This window comes from Macaca fascicularis, chromosome 10 (assembly GCF_037993035.2).
Source record: "Macaca fascicularis isolate 582-1 chromosome 10, T2T-MFA8v1.1".
In the NCBI taxonomy this organism is placed as follows: domain Eukaryota; kingdom Metazoa; phylum Chordata; class Mammalia; order Primates; family Cercopithecidae; genus Macaca; species Macaca fascicularis.
Genome location: NC_088384.1, coordinates 84192835 through 84210730, shown reverse-complemented (window position 1 = coordinate 84210730; position 17896 = coordinate 84192835). Strand labels below are relative to the sequence as shown.

General features: G+C 50.5%; 1 protein-coding gene across 4 annotated transcripts in view; it reads right to left on the bottom strand.

The window, feature by feature from the left end:
• Window positions 1–5578: 5578 nt before the first annotated feature.
• UBOX5 (U-box domain containing 5) overlaps window positions 5579–17896 on the bottom strand; it is a 54305-nt gene continuing 41987 nt past the window's right edge. For 2 of the 4 annotated variants that reach the window (XM_005568478.5, XM_065522852.2), the window contains exons 4-5: window positions 11302–11463; window positions 5579–6275 (exon numbers count right to left, since the gene is read on the bottom strand). In XM_005568478.5, coding sequence (XP_005568535.2) covers window positions 6067–6275; window positions 11302–11463 — 371 coding nt within the window. In that variant the 3' untranslated portion in view covers window positions 5579–6066. The remainder of the gene's footprint in view (window positions 6276–11301; window positions 11464–17896) is intronic. The other 2 variants (XM_005568482.5, XM_005568483.5) reach the window with 2 other exon arrangements.

Below are 17896 nucleotides of genomic sequence, written 5' to 3'. Positions count from 1 at the left end.
CCGTGTTCCTGCTATTCTCCTGCCTCAGCCTCCCCAGTAGCTGGGACTACAGGCGCCCGCCACCTCGCCCGGCTAGTTTTTTGTATTTTTTAGTAGAGACGGGGTTTCACCGTGTTAGCCAGGATGGTCTCGATCTCCTGACCTCGTGATCCGCCCGCCTTGGCCTCCCAAAGTGCTGGGATTACAGGCTTGAGCCACCGCGCCCGGCCCAATATATAAACTTTTATTAACACTTTTGAATGCAAAAGTTTTTAACATGCATGGATGGCCTCCAAGGTCTCTATAATCTCCTTTATAAAATCATGCATGTGTAAAGCACTTGCTTCTGGGCCCATAGGCTGGACACAGCTGGCGCCTCCACGGAGGGCGGCATGGCTCCTCAGCCCCGTAAAGATCAGCTCTGGGTGCCCAGGCTGCCTGCTGGTGGGGCTAGAATTCTTTTCATATTTTTCCAGGGGATCTTTGGACTAGACTCCTAGATGTAGGATGGCTGGGTAGAAGGGTACTTGCATACGTGACTTGCCCAGGTACTGCCACATTCCCCGGCAAAGACTGTATCCTTTGTATTTTCAGCAGTAGTATATGACAGCTCCCGTTAACCCAAAGTCTCACCTACAGATTGTGACCAAACATGGAGATTTTCGCCAATCTGCTAAGCAAGAAGTGGCATTTCATGGTCCTCTTTATTTCATCATATTATGAGCGAGGCTGGACATTGTTTACATGTTTAAAAGTCATTTGTATTTCTTTGTGAACCTGTTATTTTTAGAAGCTATATGTTATGGATATTAACCATTTAACATAGGTTGCAAATATATTTTCCCAGCTTGTAATTTTTATTTTTACTTGCTAATGAATTTTGCCATGTAAGAGGTTTTTGGTTTGTTTTGAGACAGAGTCTCCCTCTGTCACACAGACTGGAGTGCAGTGGCACGATCTCGGTTCACTGCAACCTCTGCTTCCCAAGCTCAAGCGGTTCTCCTGCCTCGGCCTCCTGAGTGGCTGGGACTACAGGCACGCACCACCATGCCCAGCTAATTTTTGTATTTTTTGTAGAGACAGGGTCTCCCTGTGTTGCCCAGGCTAGTCTCAAACTCCTAGGCTCAAGTGATCCTCCCTCCTTGGCCTCCCAAAGAGCTGGAAGTACAGGTGTAAGCCACTATGCACAGCGGATTTTTTTTTAAGGCAGTCACATCCATCAGTCTTTTTCCTTACTGAATCTGAATTTGTTTGTTTTAGACGGAGTTTTGCTCTGTCACCCAGGCTGAAGTACAGTGGTGCCATCTTGGCTTACTGCAACCTCTGTCTCCTGGGTTCAAGTGATTCTCCCACTTCAGCTTCCTGAGTAGCTGGGATTACAGGCACCCACCGCCACGCCGGCTAATTTTTGTATTTTTAGTAGAGACTGGGTTTCATCATGTTAGCCAGGCTGGTCTCGAACTCCTGACCTCAGGTGATCCGCCTGCCTTGGCCACCCAAAGTGCTGGGATTACAGGCATGAGCCCCCGCGCCCGGCCTACAAATGAGCTTTATAGAAGAGTATCTAATGACAAAGGCAAATGTCCATGAGATAGTGTTAGAAATAGCAGGCAACAGCCTCACACACTATATACCTATAAATATTTTTTTCTTTACAGAAAAACATTGGAAGGGAAAACATCAAGATGTTTGTGTGGTTGTCACTTGGTAGCTGGGTTAAGGGTAGCATTATCCTATTATTGGTGAAAACCCTGATGGAATAAACTTGACCATTCCAAGTCTTCTTCCTATGTCCTCCCCTTAGTCCCGTGTCACGCTGGAGATCTTGTCACACCTCTTGGCACAGACAGAGCCATTTCAGGCACCTCTCTGCAAGGGAGGGCGTGCATTACAGCCAGGTGGAGCTCTCACCCAGCAGCTGTAATGCACGCCCTCCCTTGCAGAGAGGTGCCTGAAATGGGGTACATTTCAATGTACTGAAAACTGAAAACAAAAACTGTCTGATTTTGTACCCCATTGTTCTGTTCTCCTGCCCCCATGGAGGGGGGGGGCTTTCCTCCTCTCTCAGGTGACAGTTCATAACAGGGAAGGGGAACAAGCTCTTATTTTGACCCAGCACTGTCCAGAACTTTTGGTGATGGTGGAAATGGTCTATATCTGTGTTGTCCAATATAGGACCCACCTGTGCTGATCCTAACCCCCAAAACAGGATCCCAATCACCATAATCCTGAATGTTGAAATCCCAAAAGATCAAAATCCCTGAAGGCTGAAATCCTAAACATCACAATCTCAAAAGTTCAAATGTAAGAAGACTTGATTGTACCTAATTACAAATCTGTCATTTATGGTTTGGGATTCAATTAGACATCAGGGATTTTATACTTTAGGGATTTTGATCTTTAGGGATTTCAACATTCAGGGTTATGGCTTTTGGGACTGTGTCTTTTGGGATTATGGCTGAAACCCAGTAGCCACTAACCTCATATGACTATCAAGCACTTTAACTGTGGGCGGTGTGAGTAATGAACTGAGTTTAAAATTTCATTTACTTTTAATTGAATAGCCACTGTGGCTAGGGGCTACTCTACTGGACAGTGCAGTTTTCACTAATTTCCAACCCAGCCACGCCCCTTCCAATTCAGAACTGTAAGGAAAGACCCTGCACTGGCAAGCACGCTGAGCGGCCAGGTGAGGTGACAGCAGGCCTACCCCGGGGAGGGGCCAGCTCTGAAGCCAGGACCTGCTCAACAAAGGCCCACAGGAGCCCTGGGGGAGAAACCAGCCTGAAGCAACTTCCCACCCCAGTGGCCATCACAATGGCAGCCAGCCCAGCCTCACAATGTCACAATACCACAGGCAGGTGGCCAGGCAGGCAAAGCGGTTTCCTCCAGGGCAGAACTCTTTGTCTGCAGACCTACTTACAGCAACCCAGCGTCAGAAGGCCCATCTCCTGGGGAATGGAAAAGTGCCCAGCCACTGGGAGGCCTCAAGCTGGAGGGCTAGCGGGGAAGCCAGGCAGGTGTGGGGCTGGGAGAAGCTACTAAGCCCCATGCCCCAGATGCTCCGGGGCCTCGCAGCCCAGCTGCAGGAAGATGGAACGTTGTGAGCAGCTGTTCTTCTTCCTGGCCATTTGGTTCATCTACTTCTTTTCTGACGCCAGCCTCTCTTCCACCTACTCAGGGGCTGGAAGGGCAACTGGAGAGCCAGCCACTGCAAGTGAGGACAGAGAATGGCCACAGGCAGAGTCACAGGGTAGACCTTTGCACCTTGGGAGATTTGGAGACTGGTGCTGCCTGGGCCCCTTTGCCCCCACCAAACCACAGGGGTACCATGGCCCTGACCAGCGTTCAGAGGGCCATCAAGTCAATGTCACAGGAAGGGGAAGAGACATGTGCCCGCGGACCCTGTGGTCATGGAGGGGGTGGAAGGTCCCTGGAGGGCAGCAGGGCCACAGCAAGGCTCTGGGATCCTGAGTCTTCTCCGTCTGTGGACCTAAACTCTGCATGTTTACAGCTGTTCTGTGCCTGGGTCCAGGCTCTAGTGAGAAATACACTGCCTACAGAGCCAGGTGACAGCAAAAGAAATTTTATTCCCATTTTCTAGGGGACATGTTTCTGGCAAGGGTAGTGAAAAGACCACTTCCTTTTGGGGGAAGTCTTTCAAATAAGAAAAACGAATGTAACTCCTGGGCATGGCTCCACCTGTATCTAGGACAGGGCCTGCCATTCCAGGGGCTCCCAGGCTGGGTTTTCCACCAGACCAGTCTTGGGGGCAGGAGCCTGTTAGAAATGCAGATCCCCGGGGCCCTGCAGGCGGTCTGGGCAGTACCTCCAACACAGCTGTTTAAGGGGAGGCAGTCCGGCCCTCATCTGGGAGCGCTGTGCTGACACTGACTGCACGCTAGGGCTCTTGGGGTTGGGTGGACAGGATTTCTCCAAGAGAGATGGGTTCCCAGCAGCCAGAGTACACTGTAGGTGTCAAGATGCTGGTGGGAAGTAGGCTGTTCCCTGAGACCATGACAGGTGGAAGGTGGGAATCACCAGCCCCCACACTCACCAAGAAATGCTTTTGCTACATGCTGGGGCTTTTTTCTTTTTTTTGAGAAGGAGTCTCACTCTGTCATCCACGCTGGAGTGCAGTGGCACCATCTCAGCTCACTGCAACCTCTGCCTCCTGGGTTCAAGCGATTCTCATGCCTCAGCCCCCCGAGCAGCTGGGATTACAGGCACACACCACCATGCCCAGCTAATTTTTGTATTTTTAGTAGAGATGGGGTTTTGTCATGTTGGCCAGGCTGGTCTCGAACTCCTGACCTCAAGTGATCCACCCACCTTGGCCTCCCAAAGTGCTGGGATTATAGGCATGAGCCACCGTGCCCAGCCATGCTGGGGCTTTTCTAAGAACACAAGCACACCAGAGGGTAAGGCAAGATTCTGGAGAGGCACAAACCCAGAAAGCCAGGGGCACACAGGAGCCTCGACAGCCAGGGCGGCACAGGCCATTCATGCAGACCCTCAAATCTCATGTGAGGGCTGCATCAAGGCCAGTGCCAATGGGAAGCAGAGGGGAGCATGTGACCACCTCTCTGAAGCCATCTTTGTGGACAAGTGATGTAGGAACTAAAAAAAAAATACAGGTTTGTCTAGGTAAAGTGGCTCATACCTGCAATCTCAGCACTTTGGGAGGATCGCTTGAGCCCACGAGTTTGAGACCAGTCTGGACAACATAGCAAGACCCTGTCTCTACAAAAAATAAGAAAATTAGCTGGGCATGGTGGTACATGCCTATAGTTCCTGCTACCTGAGGCTGAGGTGGGAGGATTCCTTAAGCCCAGGAGTTCAAGGCTGCAATGAGTTATGATTGCACCACTGCCCTCAAGCTTGGGCAACAGAGACTGAACCTGTCTCAATTGAAAAAAAAAAAAAAAGCAACCTAACCCCAAACCCAGATCTCTAAAGTCTTGGGTGTGGACTAGAGCCCTGGACAGCCTAAAGGAAAAGAAAGCGCAGTGCAGCCACAGCCTGTTCACAGGACCTGCGGCTAAGCTCAAGGGTAAAATATAGCTTGACAAAGCATCCCTAGGCAGCTCCTTCCCAAACGTGCTTAGAAGGGAACAGGGAAAGGCGGGTATGTTTTCTCACTGAGGTTCTTCTAGTGGCTGGAATCTGGTAAGAGTACCAAGTCGTAGGGATATGGATATATTTTCCCTTTGGGACTCCATAAAGTTAAATGTTGGGCTGAAAAAAGGATGCAGCTTATAAACAAGTATTTTTCCTGAAACCGGCCGCACACAGAAATGCTGAGCTCCCCCTCAGGGAGCGGTTTCAGGAGCCAGCTGAGCATGGCTGGCACTGGCCAGAGGGAGCCATTCACCCTCCCACCACGTATGCCCACCTGCAGACCTGGGTTCTGAGTCCCCACGCAGGGGACAGATCTGAAAATTCCAGTTTGTGTCCATTCAGGCCGTCGACAGGAATGACAGCCTGGCGGGCTACAGTGACTGCACACAGCTACCCTGTGAGCTCCACTTGTGTAGGTGTAGGTGGGTGACAGGAGTGTGACGACACAGATGGGCAGTCCACCAGGAGGAAGCCCACAGCAGACGTCAACCATCGCTTTATTAAGGCTGCCAGTTGGGGGGCTGAGTCATGCGTTCCACAGACACCACCACTGCCCCCAAGGTCCACTTTTGGTGACCCTGAAGGCAGAGACTCCTGAGATCTCGGCCACAATCTAGGGTGAGCCACCCACAGTGCCCTGCTGGATAGGGGGGTATGCGAACTGCATAGGGGGCCCTCAGCAGGCATCTTCCTGCCTAGGGTGGCTCCAGCAGGCCCTGGGCTCAGGCAGGGGGAGTGGCGGGAAGGCAGGGACATCCCCCCGCCCTCCGGCCTATGGCTTTGTTGCCCTATTGCCACCAGCGCAGAAGCAGTGTGCTACACTGTGAGGTGATGAAGAAGAGCCCCGGGAGGGAGCAGGCAGCTCTGTGCCTGGGGCCTGGCCAGACCTCAGGGGTGCGGTGGCCCTGCTCCTGTTCCCCCTCAGCTCCTCCCAGCGATGGGTCTCCTCCAGTGGAGGCCAGTCACTCAGAAGTGGACCCGTAGCACGTCCTGGCTAGCAACCAGCCGCTGGCAGGCTGTGCACGTCATGGGCAGGGAGCGTTGCTTCTCACCCAGGCAGGGTCGGCATAGGAGGTGGCCACAGGGCAGCTGGTACACCGGCTCCTTTTTGAAGTAGGGAGAAAACACTCTTTTGCAGGAGGCACACTCGGGGCCTGGGATGCTCCCAGGCTGCTCTGGTAAATCAGGAAGGAAAACAGGCCAGGGTTAGGAAAGCTGCTCCGTGGTCCATGCTGCTCTGAGAGGCAGAGCCTTCCCACCGTGCAGCTGCAGCATCTGGCTTCATCCCTCCCAAGCCCACCCCAGGCTGATCGGGGAGGGGAGTGGAAGCGGGAGAGGGAGCCCAGGAACTTGGGAGGCCTCTTCTCTATCATCTTTGACCAAATCTCAGTGCCTCTACAAATGCTTGAGAAGAGTTGGCTTCTGAGGGCAGCAGGCAGTACTGGGCCCTTTCTCCTGGTCTCCTAGCAAAGTATACTTTCCCCCACAATAGGTGGCCAAGGCTGGAGCAAGGCACAGCTCACTCTGACAAGATAAACTGCAAGAAATGTGAGAGGAGACAAGAGAAGGAAAACACAGGCCAGTGGGGTGGCTCACGCCTGTAATCCCAGCATTTTGGGAGGTTGAGGCAGGAGGATCACTTGAAGCCAGTAGTTCGAGACCAGCCAGGGCAACATAGTGAGATCCTGTCTCTACAAAAAAGGGAAAAAAAAAAAACAAAAAAAACAAAAGGAAAAGCAGCACGTAGTCCAGTGTACCAAGGATGGGGAAGTGTGAGAAGGGAGGTCAGCAGAGACAGGGCTGAGGGCTGCAGCGCACCTGCCACTGGGACCTGGCTCCTGCTCCCTTCAGCCCTGCAGCCTGCTGACCCCTCACTGCTACTGGCAGCCCTGCTCCTGACTCCTCAATCCCGCTCCTGTGCTGCTCTGGCCCTCTGGGAAGGCTCTCCCTCCTTCCGCAACTCCTGCAGGGTATCCTTGAATGAGGGTCACAGTGAGCAGCTCTGGCCATGCCCTACCAGGCTGCACCCATGGCTCTTCCTTCCCTCGTGGTCCCTCTGGAGAGTGACAGGGGATGGGCTTGCCTGTCTTCCTTGCGGTCCATGTCTCCATTCCTAGCCACTACTCTCTGGAGGACCCCAAAGGAACCTCAAACCAATTTGCTTCAGAAATGTTTCTTAAACCCCCTTCTCTCTGTCCATTTCATCACCATAATCCAGGCCGCTCAATGCATCTCTTCCTAACTTATTCACTCTGCTCCAGGCTTGTCCTCTCAATCTGTCCTGAAAGCTGCCTCCAATGACCCACCTATGTAACTTGACCACCCCATGCCTCTGCTTTCTACCTTTTAGGGGCTTCCCATCTTTTGGGACAGTCAAGACTCCCTGCACGGCCCACCCAGCCTCCTCACCTCTCTTCACACCAGTCTCAACTTTTAGAGTCCAGCAGCTTCCAATCACTTCTCTGCACACTCTGCGCTGCTGGCACCCTCACTTTGTGCTTGCTGTTCTCTTTGCCTAGAATGTCCTTATCTGGAGACCTCGCTCAGACTACGCTCATTCCAGGAAGCCACCCCAGACTGCCCCTTTCCTGTGCTTTCAGAGCCCACTAGCCCTTCTCAGCCTCCAAGGTAGGATGCCTGCTTCCTCCCCAGGCTTTGCAGGCCCTGAGGGTCAGGACTATGTCCATGTTTCTCATCTGGCCTCAGGACCTGGCACAGCACCTCACAGGGCAAGTGCTCCATCCACATGTGATGAATGGACCTGACATCGACACTCAGGCACCAGGCACCAAAGAAGGGAGGGCAGGGGTGCCCTACACGGGGGAGCAGGAACTGAAGTGTTCCTGCCTCCACATCCCTGAGAACTGTAGCCAGGAAAGAGTGGCCTGGCTGTGGGTGTTTTCTTTGGGCCAAACATTAAGCAACATAAAAGTACCGGGTACCTCTCCTATGCACACAAGCCAAGAATTCCCCAGTGAGTGGAAAGTTGAACCTCTACAGGGAAAGGAAGGAGGGAGAGAGAAGCAAGGGAGGAATGAAGGTGGGGAGAGCGGGGAAAGAAGGGAGGGGAGGAAGTAGGAGGAAAGAGCTGACTGCTTTTCAGTAGTGCCCCTTTCATACAGGCTCTGCTAGAGGCTTCAGAGACCTGCCTGACCCACAGTGCATGATGAGAATTTATTTTTCATCAGAGTTTTAAAAACCATACCTGCCCCAACACCACAGAAGCATGCGAGGGCCCCAATTCCCCCCAGCACCGACCAGAAGTCCCATTAAAAGGTCTCAGAGGCCCAGAGCCCCAGGGGCAGTTTCAGTGACAGGAAAAAAAAATCATCAATGAAAAGACAATTATTGTGCCCTGGGCAGACTGGAAACCCAAGTATATAACTGCAAACTGAGGTGATTAAGTGACAGGATAAAAAAGAGGACTTGCTTTGAACAGGGTGGGCTAACATGGCCTCCTGTAGGAAGAGCTGTGAGAATAAAAAGGAGCCAGCCACGAAGAATGAAAGGAGAACAAGCACAAAGAACAGACTATCCATTAAAGAAAAAGACAGTGGTCAGGCACGGTGGCTCGCGCCTGTAATCCCAGCATTTTGGGAGGCCGAGACGGATGGATCACCTGAGGTCAGGAGTTCGAGACCAGCCTGACCAACATGGTTAAACCCCGTCTCTACTAAAAATACAAAAATTAGCCAGGCATGCTGATGGGCGCCTGTAGTCCCAGCTACTTAGGAGGCTGAGACAGGAGAATTGCTTGAACCAGGGAGGAAGAGGTTGCAGTGAGCCGAGATCATGCCACCGTACTCCAGCCTGGGCGACAGAGTAAGACTCTGTCTCAAAAAAAAAAAAAAAAAAAGAAAGAAAGAAAGAAAGAAAAGAAAAGAAAAAGACATAGTGAGGCTGGGTGCAGTGGCTCATACCTGTAATCCCAGCACTTTGGGAAGCTGAGGCAAGTGGAACACCTGAGGTCAGGAGTTTGAGACCAACCTGGCCAACATGGCCAAGCACTGTCTTTACTAAATATACAAAAAAAAAAAAAACAAAAAAAAAAAACTAGCTGGGCTTGGTGGTGTATGCCTATAATCCCAGCTACTAGTGGGGGCTGAGACAGGAGGATTGCTTGAACCCAGGAGGTGGAGGTGGAGGTTGCAGTGAGCCGAGATTGCACCATTGTACTCTAGCCCGGGCAACGGAGTGAAACAGAGCAAGACTCTGTCTCAAAAAAAAAAAAAAGACACAGTGAGAGTGGGCTTCAGATAAGACTGCAGAGGAGGAGACATGGGGGCTCCAGCAGGCAGGACCTCAGAGGGAGCAGGAGTTGAGGTTTTATCCTAAGTTCAGGGGATGCCATGGAAGGATTTGAAGGAGTGGAACACAGGGATGGGCTGACATGATAAAAAGATCCGACTGCTGTGAGGATGACGAGCCACAGTGAGGCAAGGATGGGGGATACCAGCAGGAGCTACTGCAGGAGTCTGGGGTGAGGCAGCGGGAGCTGCGGCCAGGGCAGGGGCCAAGGAAGGGGAGCAGGGGACTAACCTGAGGTCTACCTTGGGGGAGGATGGATAGGACCTGATAATGAACAGAATATCAGGATGGGGACACTGAAGGAAATGGAGAATGACTTCTGTGTTAGAAGCTTCACTACAAGACAGAAGATGCTGCCCTTACCCAGGTGGGACGAAGGGGACAGTGAGGGGGAAAAGCTCTGGAGGGCAGATGTGAGCAGTGCAGAGTCTGAATGTTTCCTTGAGAGAGGATGCTGGGGCCAGGCACGATGGCTCACGCCTGTATTCCCAGCACTCTGGGAGGCCGAGGCGGGTGGATCACCTGAGGTCAGGAGTTCGAAACCAGCCTGGCCAACATGGTGAAACCCCATCTCTACTAAAAATACAAAAATTAGCTAGGCGTGGTGGTGGGCCCCTGTAATTCCAGCTACTTGGGAGGCTGAGGCAGGACAATCACTTGAACCCAGGAGGCGGAAGCTGCAGTAAGCTGAAATTGCGCCATTGCACTCCAGGCTGGACAACAGGAGCAAGACTCCATCTTAAAAAAAGAAAAAAGAGAGAGGATGCTGAGTGCTGTCAGGGTGGCAGGATTAGTTCCAGGGAGAGGCAGAAGCTACAGGGAAACATGGGCAGTCGCCAGAGACGTGGGTTCTCACTTGGGTAACAGAGAGTATTGAGATTAGAGAGTCCAGAGCCAGAGCTGGTAGAGAAAGCAATTGGCAATGGAAACTGAAGAGGGACCACCGAAGATAGGAGAAAAGCAGCAAAACAGCCTAAAAGCCAAGAGAGAAGGCGTTGCATGGGCTCCATCTCATAAAAAATGCCTCGTGCTGCAATCAGTTTCTCTTGCTTTGTATCCTAATAGATTCTGGCATACAGTAGGGGCCAAGGTTCATTTTAGGCAAAATTGGCCCAAAAGCTGCCACTGCTCTTTCTAAGACACTGATGGAAGTGTTAATCTGAAGGGATGAGGACAACAAACCCAACCAAACCTCTCTTTACATTTACATAAAGTGCCCTGGATGTCAGATTGGAGACAGACTAGATGAGAAAAAATAACAAAAAAGGCCAGGCGCGGTGGCTCACTCCTGTATCCCAGAGCTTTGCGAGGCTGAGGAGGGCGAATCACAAGGTCAGGAGCTCGAGACCAGCCTGGACAACATGGTGAAATCCCGTCTCTACTAAAAATACAAAAAATTAGCCAGGGTGGTGGGCGCCTGTAATCCCAGTTACTCAGGAGGCTGAGGCAGCAGAATAGCTTGAATCCAGGAGGCGGAGGTTGCAGTGAGCTGAGACTGTGCCACTCCATCCTGGGCAACAGAGCAAGACGCAGCCTCAATAAATAAATAAATAAATAACAACAAAAAAAAGAGAAACAAAAATCCTCAGGAGAAAATAACATTAGATCTCACAAGGAAACACAGCAGAGGGTGGCCAACCCCTATATCCACAGAATTACTAAGGATTGACTAAAGAAAGCTTTTCTTGTGAGGAGTTTAAGTTCATAGGCAGCCCCTCAACTACCCCTGGAAAAGGCAGGAGAACAGGTTCTCTCCCAGGCTGGGTGTTGGAACTGAAAGGGGAGGCTGGCCAGGCAGGTCCACAGAGCCCCCAGGGACTTGGCCCAGCATCCAGACACAGAAAACAGACCACCCATTCCAAGGCTCCAAGGAGATGGCGGGGCCCATGTTACCCGAGCCGGTGCCAGGCCTCCAGGAAGTGCTGCTCCCTCTTGTGCCAAGGTGCTGGAGCTGTCCCCTGGTCAGCCGTGCCGTGAAGGAGGGCATGGAGCCAAGGGTGGATGCCAAGGCAATTTCCAAGCTTTGTGACAGCTTCTGCTCGTGGGACAGTGGACCTGTCGAGAGATGCGCACAGCACAACATCCAGAGACAGGCTCCGCAAAAGAGAACAGCCCCAAGTCCTTCGAGGGCTATAAAAACGGCACCTCCAATCTCACACATCAATGTAATGAAACTCCATTCTAATGTCTACTGGCAGACTATAACAGAACACCGGGAGGTGAAGCCCTAGGAATCCTGGCAGTTCCTGCCCATCCCACCCGCTTCAGGCTTTTCTTCTCCTGGAGAAACTGCTAGGCAGGCATGAGCCACCTCGTGGCTCAACTGCAGAACTGCACCCTCCTTTTTTTTTTTTTTTTTTTTTTTGAGACGGAGTCTTGGTCTGTCACCCAGGCTGAGGAGTACAGGGGTGCCATCTCAGCTCACTGCAACCTTCGCCTTCTGGGTTCAAGCGATCCCCCTGTCTCAGTCTCCCAAGCAGCTTGGACTACAGGCGTGCGCCACCATGCCTGGCTAATGTTTTGTATTTTAGTAGAGACGGAGTTTCACCATGTTGGCCAGATCTCCTGACCTCGTGATCCACCTGCCTCGGCCTCCCAAAGTGCTGGGATTACAGGCGTGAGCCACCGTGCCCAGCCTCCTTTCTAAAGGCCTCCTTGCTGGCCAAGAAAATAACTGGGGCAAGCAAATGCCACCTTTGGACTCCTGCTCCCTGGCCCCCATTCCCTCCCCAGCGGCCTTAGTCTTCTCTTTCCCTAACTCCACCCTTCTGGGGACCCCACCACCCCCCAGGGGGGTTCATCTGCATTTTCTAGGTGTTCATGTCCTCTCTTCCCTGTTAAGTAAAACAAAGCAGTTATTACCGAACAGAACTAAGACCCCACGTTGACCACGCCACAATTTAGGGAAACTTCAGTGTAGGATCAATAGAAAGCCAAGCCATGGAATGAGGGTGAAGGCCAAAGGGATAGGGGGACAGCTGCCCAAGAAAAGCCCCAGGGACCTGCCTGGCAGCAAAATTTGCAATGCTGTCCCAAAGAAGAGGGGAATGGAACCTTCTGTCCACTGTTAGCAGGACACAGGACATCAGTTTAGGGCCTTGAAGGAACCCTAGTCAGCGTGGTCCTAAGTCACCAAGTCTGTCAAGGCCAACAGGACTGAGGCCTCCACAAACTGACATTGATGTCTAATGACGTTTTTCCTTGTTCCACCCCACTGCATCTCAAATGCTTCCAGGAGTTTCTGAAGGTCGTGTTAACTAGAATTTACTCTTAAAACCAAAGACACAGAAATAAACATTAAGCATACTATTTGCATAGTCTTTTAGAAGAACATAGGAAACTAAAAGAATGATCAACTCTAAATAGAATAATTTCCATAAGGAAAAAGAAAAGGCTGCCAGGCCAGGCACAGTGGCTCACACCTGTAATCCCAGCACTTTGGGAGGCTGAGACAGGCAGATCACCTGAGGTCAGGAGTTCAAGACCAGCCTGGTCAACATGGCCAAATCCTGTCTCTACTGAAAATACAAAAATTAGTGGTGCGTGCCTGTAATCCCAGCTACTCAGGAAGCTGAGGCAGGAGAATCGCTTCAACTCAGGAGGCAGAGGTTGCAGTGAGCCAAGATCACACCACTGCACTCCAGCCTGGGCGACAGAGTGAGACTCCATCTCAAAAAAAAAAAAAAGGAAGGAAAGGAAAGGAAGGGAAAGGAAAGGAAAGGAAAGGAAGAAAGAAAGAGAGAGAAAGAAAGAAAAGAAAGAAAGAAAGGAAAAGAGAGACGAAAGAAAAAGAAAGAAAGAAAAAAGAAAGAAAGAAAGAAAGAAAAAGAAAGAAAGAGAAAGAAAGAAAAGGTGTCAAAGAGCTACCCTCCACAAGCACCAGGCACTGACAATCACAGGGACTTCTACTAGACAGGCAGAGTGGGTACTCCAATACTATTCAATTGTTCCAGAGCACAGAAAAGAAAAAATTCTAAATTTAACAAAAAAATACATTGATAACACCTGACCAAAGATGACACACGCACACACACAACTACAGTCCAGCTTCACTAATGAATACAAAAATCCTAACACTAGCAAACAGAACCATTAAAAACTATTAACAGGGGCCAGGCACTGTAGCTCATGCCTATAATCCCAGCATTTTGGGAGGCCAAGGCAGGTGGATTGCCTGAGCTCAGGAGTTCATGACCAGCCTGGGCAACATGGTGAAACACTGTCTCTAATAAAATACAAAAAAGTAGCTGGGCGTGGCAGCATGTGCCTGTAGTCCCAGCTACTAGGGAGGCAGAGGCAGGAGAATTGCTAGAATCCAGGAGGCAGAGGTTGCAGTGAGCTGAGATTGCACAAGTGTACTCCAGCCTGGGTGACAGAGTGAGACTCCGTCACTACCAAAACAAACAAACAAAAAAATTAACAGGGCTGGGCATGGTGGCTCACGCCTGTGAGCCACCAGCACTTTGGGAGGCTGAGGCAGGCAGATCACCTGAGGTCAGGAGTTCGAGACCAGCCTGGCCAACATGGCAAAACCCCATCCCTACTAAAAAATACAAAAAAATTGGCCAGGTTAGGGGGCTCACGCCTGTAATTCCAGCACTTTGGGAGGCCAAGGTGGGCGGATCACCTGAGGTCAGGAGTTCGAGACCAGCCTGGCCAACATGGTGAAACCCTATATCTACTACAAATACAAAAATTAGCCAGGCATGGTGGCAAGCGCTTGTAATCCCAGCTACTCGGGAGGCTGGGGCAGGAGAATCACTTGAATCCGGTAGGCGGAGGTTGCAGTGAGCCGAGATTGTGACACTGCACCAGAGTGAGACTCCATCTCAAAAAAAAAAAAAAAAATTAGTCGGGTATGGTGCTATGCACCTGTAGTCTTAGCTACTCAGGAGGCTGAGGCAGGAGAATCACTTAAATCCCAGCAGCAGAGGTCACAGTGAGCAGAGATTGCATCACTGCTGCATTCCAGCCTAGGCGACAGAGAGACTGTCTCCAAAAAAAACAAACAAAACAAAAAAGAAACCATTAACACGCCAGGCATTATGGCTCATGCCTGTAATCCCAGCACTTTGGGAGGCTGAGGCAGACGGATCGCTTGAGATCAGGAGTTCCATGGCCAACGTGGCAAAACCCCGTCTCTACTAAAAATACAAAACACTAGCCAGGTGTGGTGACAGGTGCATGTAATCCCAGTTACTTGGGAGGGTCAGGCGGCAGAATCGCTTGAACCTGGGAGGCAGAGGTTGCAGTGAGCCGAGATCACACCACTGCACTCCAACCTGGGTGACAGAGCGAGACTCTGTCTCAAAACAAAAACAAAAACAAAACAAAAAAAAACAACCATTAACATGAAAAGATTCATGACCAAATGGAGTTTACGAATGTAAGAATGGTGCAGTATTAGAAAACCTATTACGTATTTTACTACAGTAAAAGATCTGAGGGGCCAGGCGCGGTGGCTCATGCCTGTAATCCCAGCACTTTGGGAGGCCGAGGTGAGTGGGTGTCCTGAGGTCAGGAGTTTGAGACCAGCCCAGCCAACATGGCAAACCCCCGTCTCTACTAAAAATACAAAAAACAATTAGCTGGGCATGGTGGCAGATGCCTGTAGTCCCAGCTACTTGGGAGGCTGAGGCAGGAGAATGGTGTGAACCTGGGAGGCGGAGCTTGCAGTGAGCCGAGACTGGGCCACTGCACTCCAGCCTGGGTGACAGAGCGAGACTCTGTCTCAAAAAAAAAACAAAAAACAAAAAACTAGCCGGGTGTAGTGACAGGCACCTGTAATCCCAGCTACTTGGGAGACTGAGGCAGGAGGATAGCTTGAACCTAGGAGGCAGAGGTTGCAGTGAGGTGAGAGCATACCACTGCACTCCAACCTGGGTGACAAGAGCGAGACTCCGTCTCAAAACAAAAACAAAAACAAAACAAAACAGAAAACTATTAACATTAAAAGATTCATGACCAAATGGAGTTTACTCTACAAATGTAAGAATGGTGCACTATTAGAAAACCTATTAACATATTTTATTACATTAAAAGATCTGAGGGGCCAGGCGCAGTGGCTCAAGCCTGTAATCCCAGAACTTTGGAAGGCGGAGGTGGGTGGATCACCTGAGGTCAGGCGTTCGAGACCAGCCTGGCCAACATAGTGAAACCCCATCTCTACTAAAAATACAAAATTAGCCGGTATGGTGACGCATGCCTGTTATCCCAGCTACTCAGGAGGCTGAGGTGGGAGAATAGCCTGAGCCCGAGAGGCAGAGGTTGCAGTGAGCTGAGATTGAGCCACTGCACTGCAGCCTAGGCAACAAGAGCGAAACTCTGTCTCAAAAAAAAAAATAATAATAATAACATAATTTCCACTGATACTGAAAAGCATGAAACAAAGTTTGATTCCCCAATCCTGGATAAAAATACTCAATAAAATAGGAATCAGTGGTAGAAGAGGGTTTCTGAAATGTCTCCAGGTAAACCCTACCTCCTGCTATTCATGTTCTTGGGTATCCTCTCCCCTTGAGTGGGCTGGACTTAGAGACTTGCTTCTAACAAACATAACACAGTGATCCATTTCTCCACCAGGCAGGAAGGACACTGGTGTTGAGGCTGACATACCTATCAAGGACAACCACTACCGTGGCTTCCGGTGCTTTGACGAAACCTCAGATGAGCGGCCCTCTGGCCAGGTGTCTGAGGTTTCATATTGTTGGTGCATTCGTTGTGTTCCTGGGGGTTGCAGCTAAGTTTGCTGCAGCTGAAAGAAGAAAGAAGGCACAGGCAGATCTCTTTTTTTTCTTTTTTTTTTTTTTTTTTTGAGATGGAGTCTCGCTCTGTTGCCCAGGCTGGAGTGCAGTGGTACAATCTCAGCTCACTGCAACCTCCACCTCCCGGGTTCAAGTGATTCTCCTGCCTCAGCCTCCTGAGTAGCTGAGACTACAGGCATGCACCACCACACCCAGCTAATTTGTTAATTTTTAGTAGAGAAGGGGTTTTACCATGTTGGCCAGATGGTCTCGATCTCTTGACCTCATGATCCGCCTGCCTCGGCCTCCCAAAGTGTTGGGATTACAGGAGTGAGCCACCATACTCGGCTCACACACAGATTTCTACAGAAATGATGATTCCATGAAGGATTATGAGAAGATGAGGAAGGCTGGTATCTTTCAGAGTGCAAAGTAATTTTGGAATATAAAGAATTTCTTGGCCGGGTGACAGAGTGTCTGTCCTAAAAATACAAAAATCAGCCAGGCGTGTTGGTACGCACCTGTAGTCCCAGCTATTCCAGAGGGTGAGGCATGAGAATTGCTTGAACCCGGGAGGCAGAGATTGAAGTGAGCTGAGATCACACCACTGCACTCTACCCTGAGTGACACAGTGAGACTCCATCTCGAAGGAAGGAAGGAAGGAAGAAATGAAGGAAGGAGGGAAGGAGGGAAGGGGGGAGGGAGGGACGGAGGGAGGGAGGGAGGGAGGGAGGGAAAGAAGGAAGGAAGGAAGGAAGCAAGCAAGAAAGGAAGGAGGGAAGGAAGGAAGGAGGGAGAGAAGGAGGGAAGGAGGGAGGGAGGGAGGGAAGGAGGGAGGGAGGGAGGGAGGGAAGGAAGGAAGGAAGGAAGGAAGGAGGGAAGGAAGGAAGGAAGGAATTCTTTGGGTTGAATTACACAGAAGTTTGTCACTGATCTGTGTTCTCGAAGTAAGAAATATGAAGATGGAGGCTAAGAAATCATTTCTCTTGATATTATAAATAAGCAATTAACAAATACCTTGGGAAAAATAAGAATACAATAGAAGTGAGGAGTGTGACTTTCAATATTACATTCTAAAAGATGGATTTCCCTCATCTGTGCATTCTCTCTGGAACGCACAGCTGCCACACAGGGCACTGCCCTATGGAGAGGCCCATGTGGCAAAGAACTGAAGGCAGTCTTTGGCCAACAGCCAACCAGCAAGTGAGGCCTCAGTCCAACAATGCATCAACGAGCTGAATCTTGAAACAATCATGCGGGTGAGACTAGAAGTAAATGCTTCCCCAGTTGATCCTTGAGATGACCACAGCCTCGGCCACCAGTTTGATGGCAGCCATGGGAGACCCTGAAGCAGAGAATTCAGTCAAGTTATGCTGGGATTTGTGACCCACAGAAGTTATGAGACAATGAATGTTTGTTGCTGTAAGCCAGTAAGTTTTGGGGTAATTTATTACCTAGCAATAGATAACCAATACTTCTTTAACATGATAAAAACATCTATCTCAGGCCAGGCGTGGTGGCTCATGTCTGTAATCCCAGCACTTTGAGAGGCCAAGGTGGGTGAATTACCTGAGGTCGAGTTCAAGACCAACCTGGTGAAACCCTGTCTCTACTAAATATACAAAAAATTAGCCAGTGTGGTGGTACATGCCTGTAATCCCAGCTACTCGGGAGGCTGAGGCAGGAGAATTGCTTGAAGCTGGGAGGCGGAGGTTGCAGTGAGCTGAGATCGCACCATTGCACTC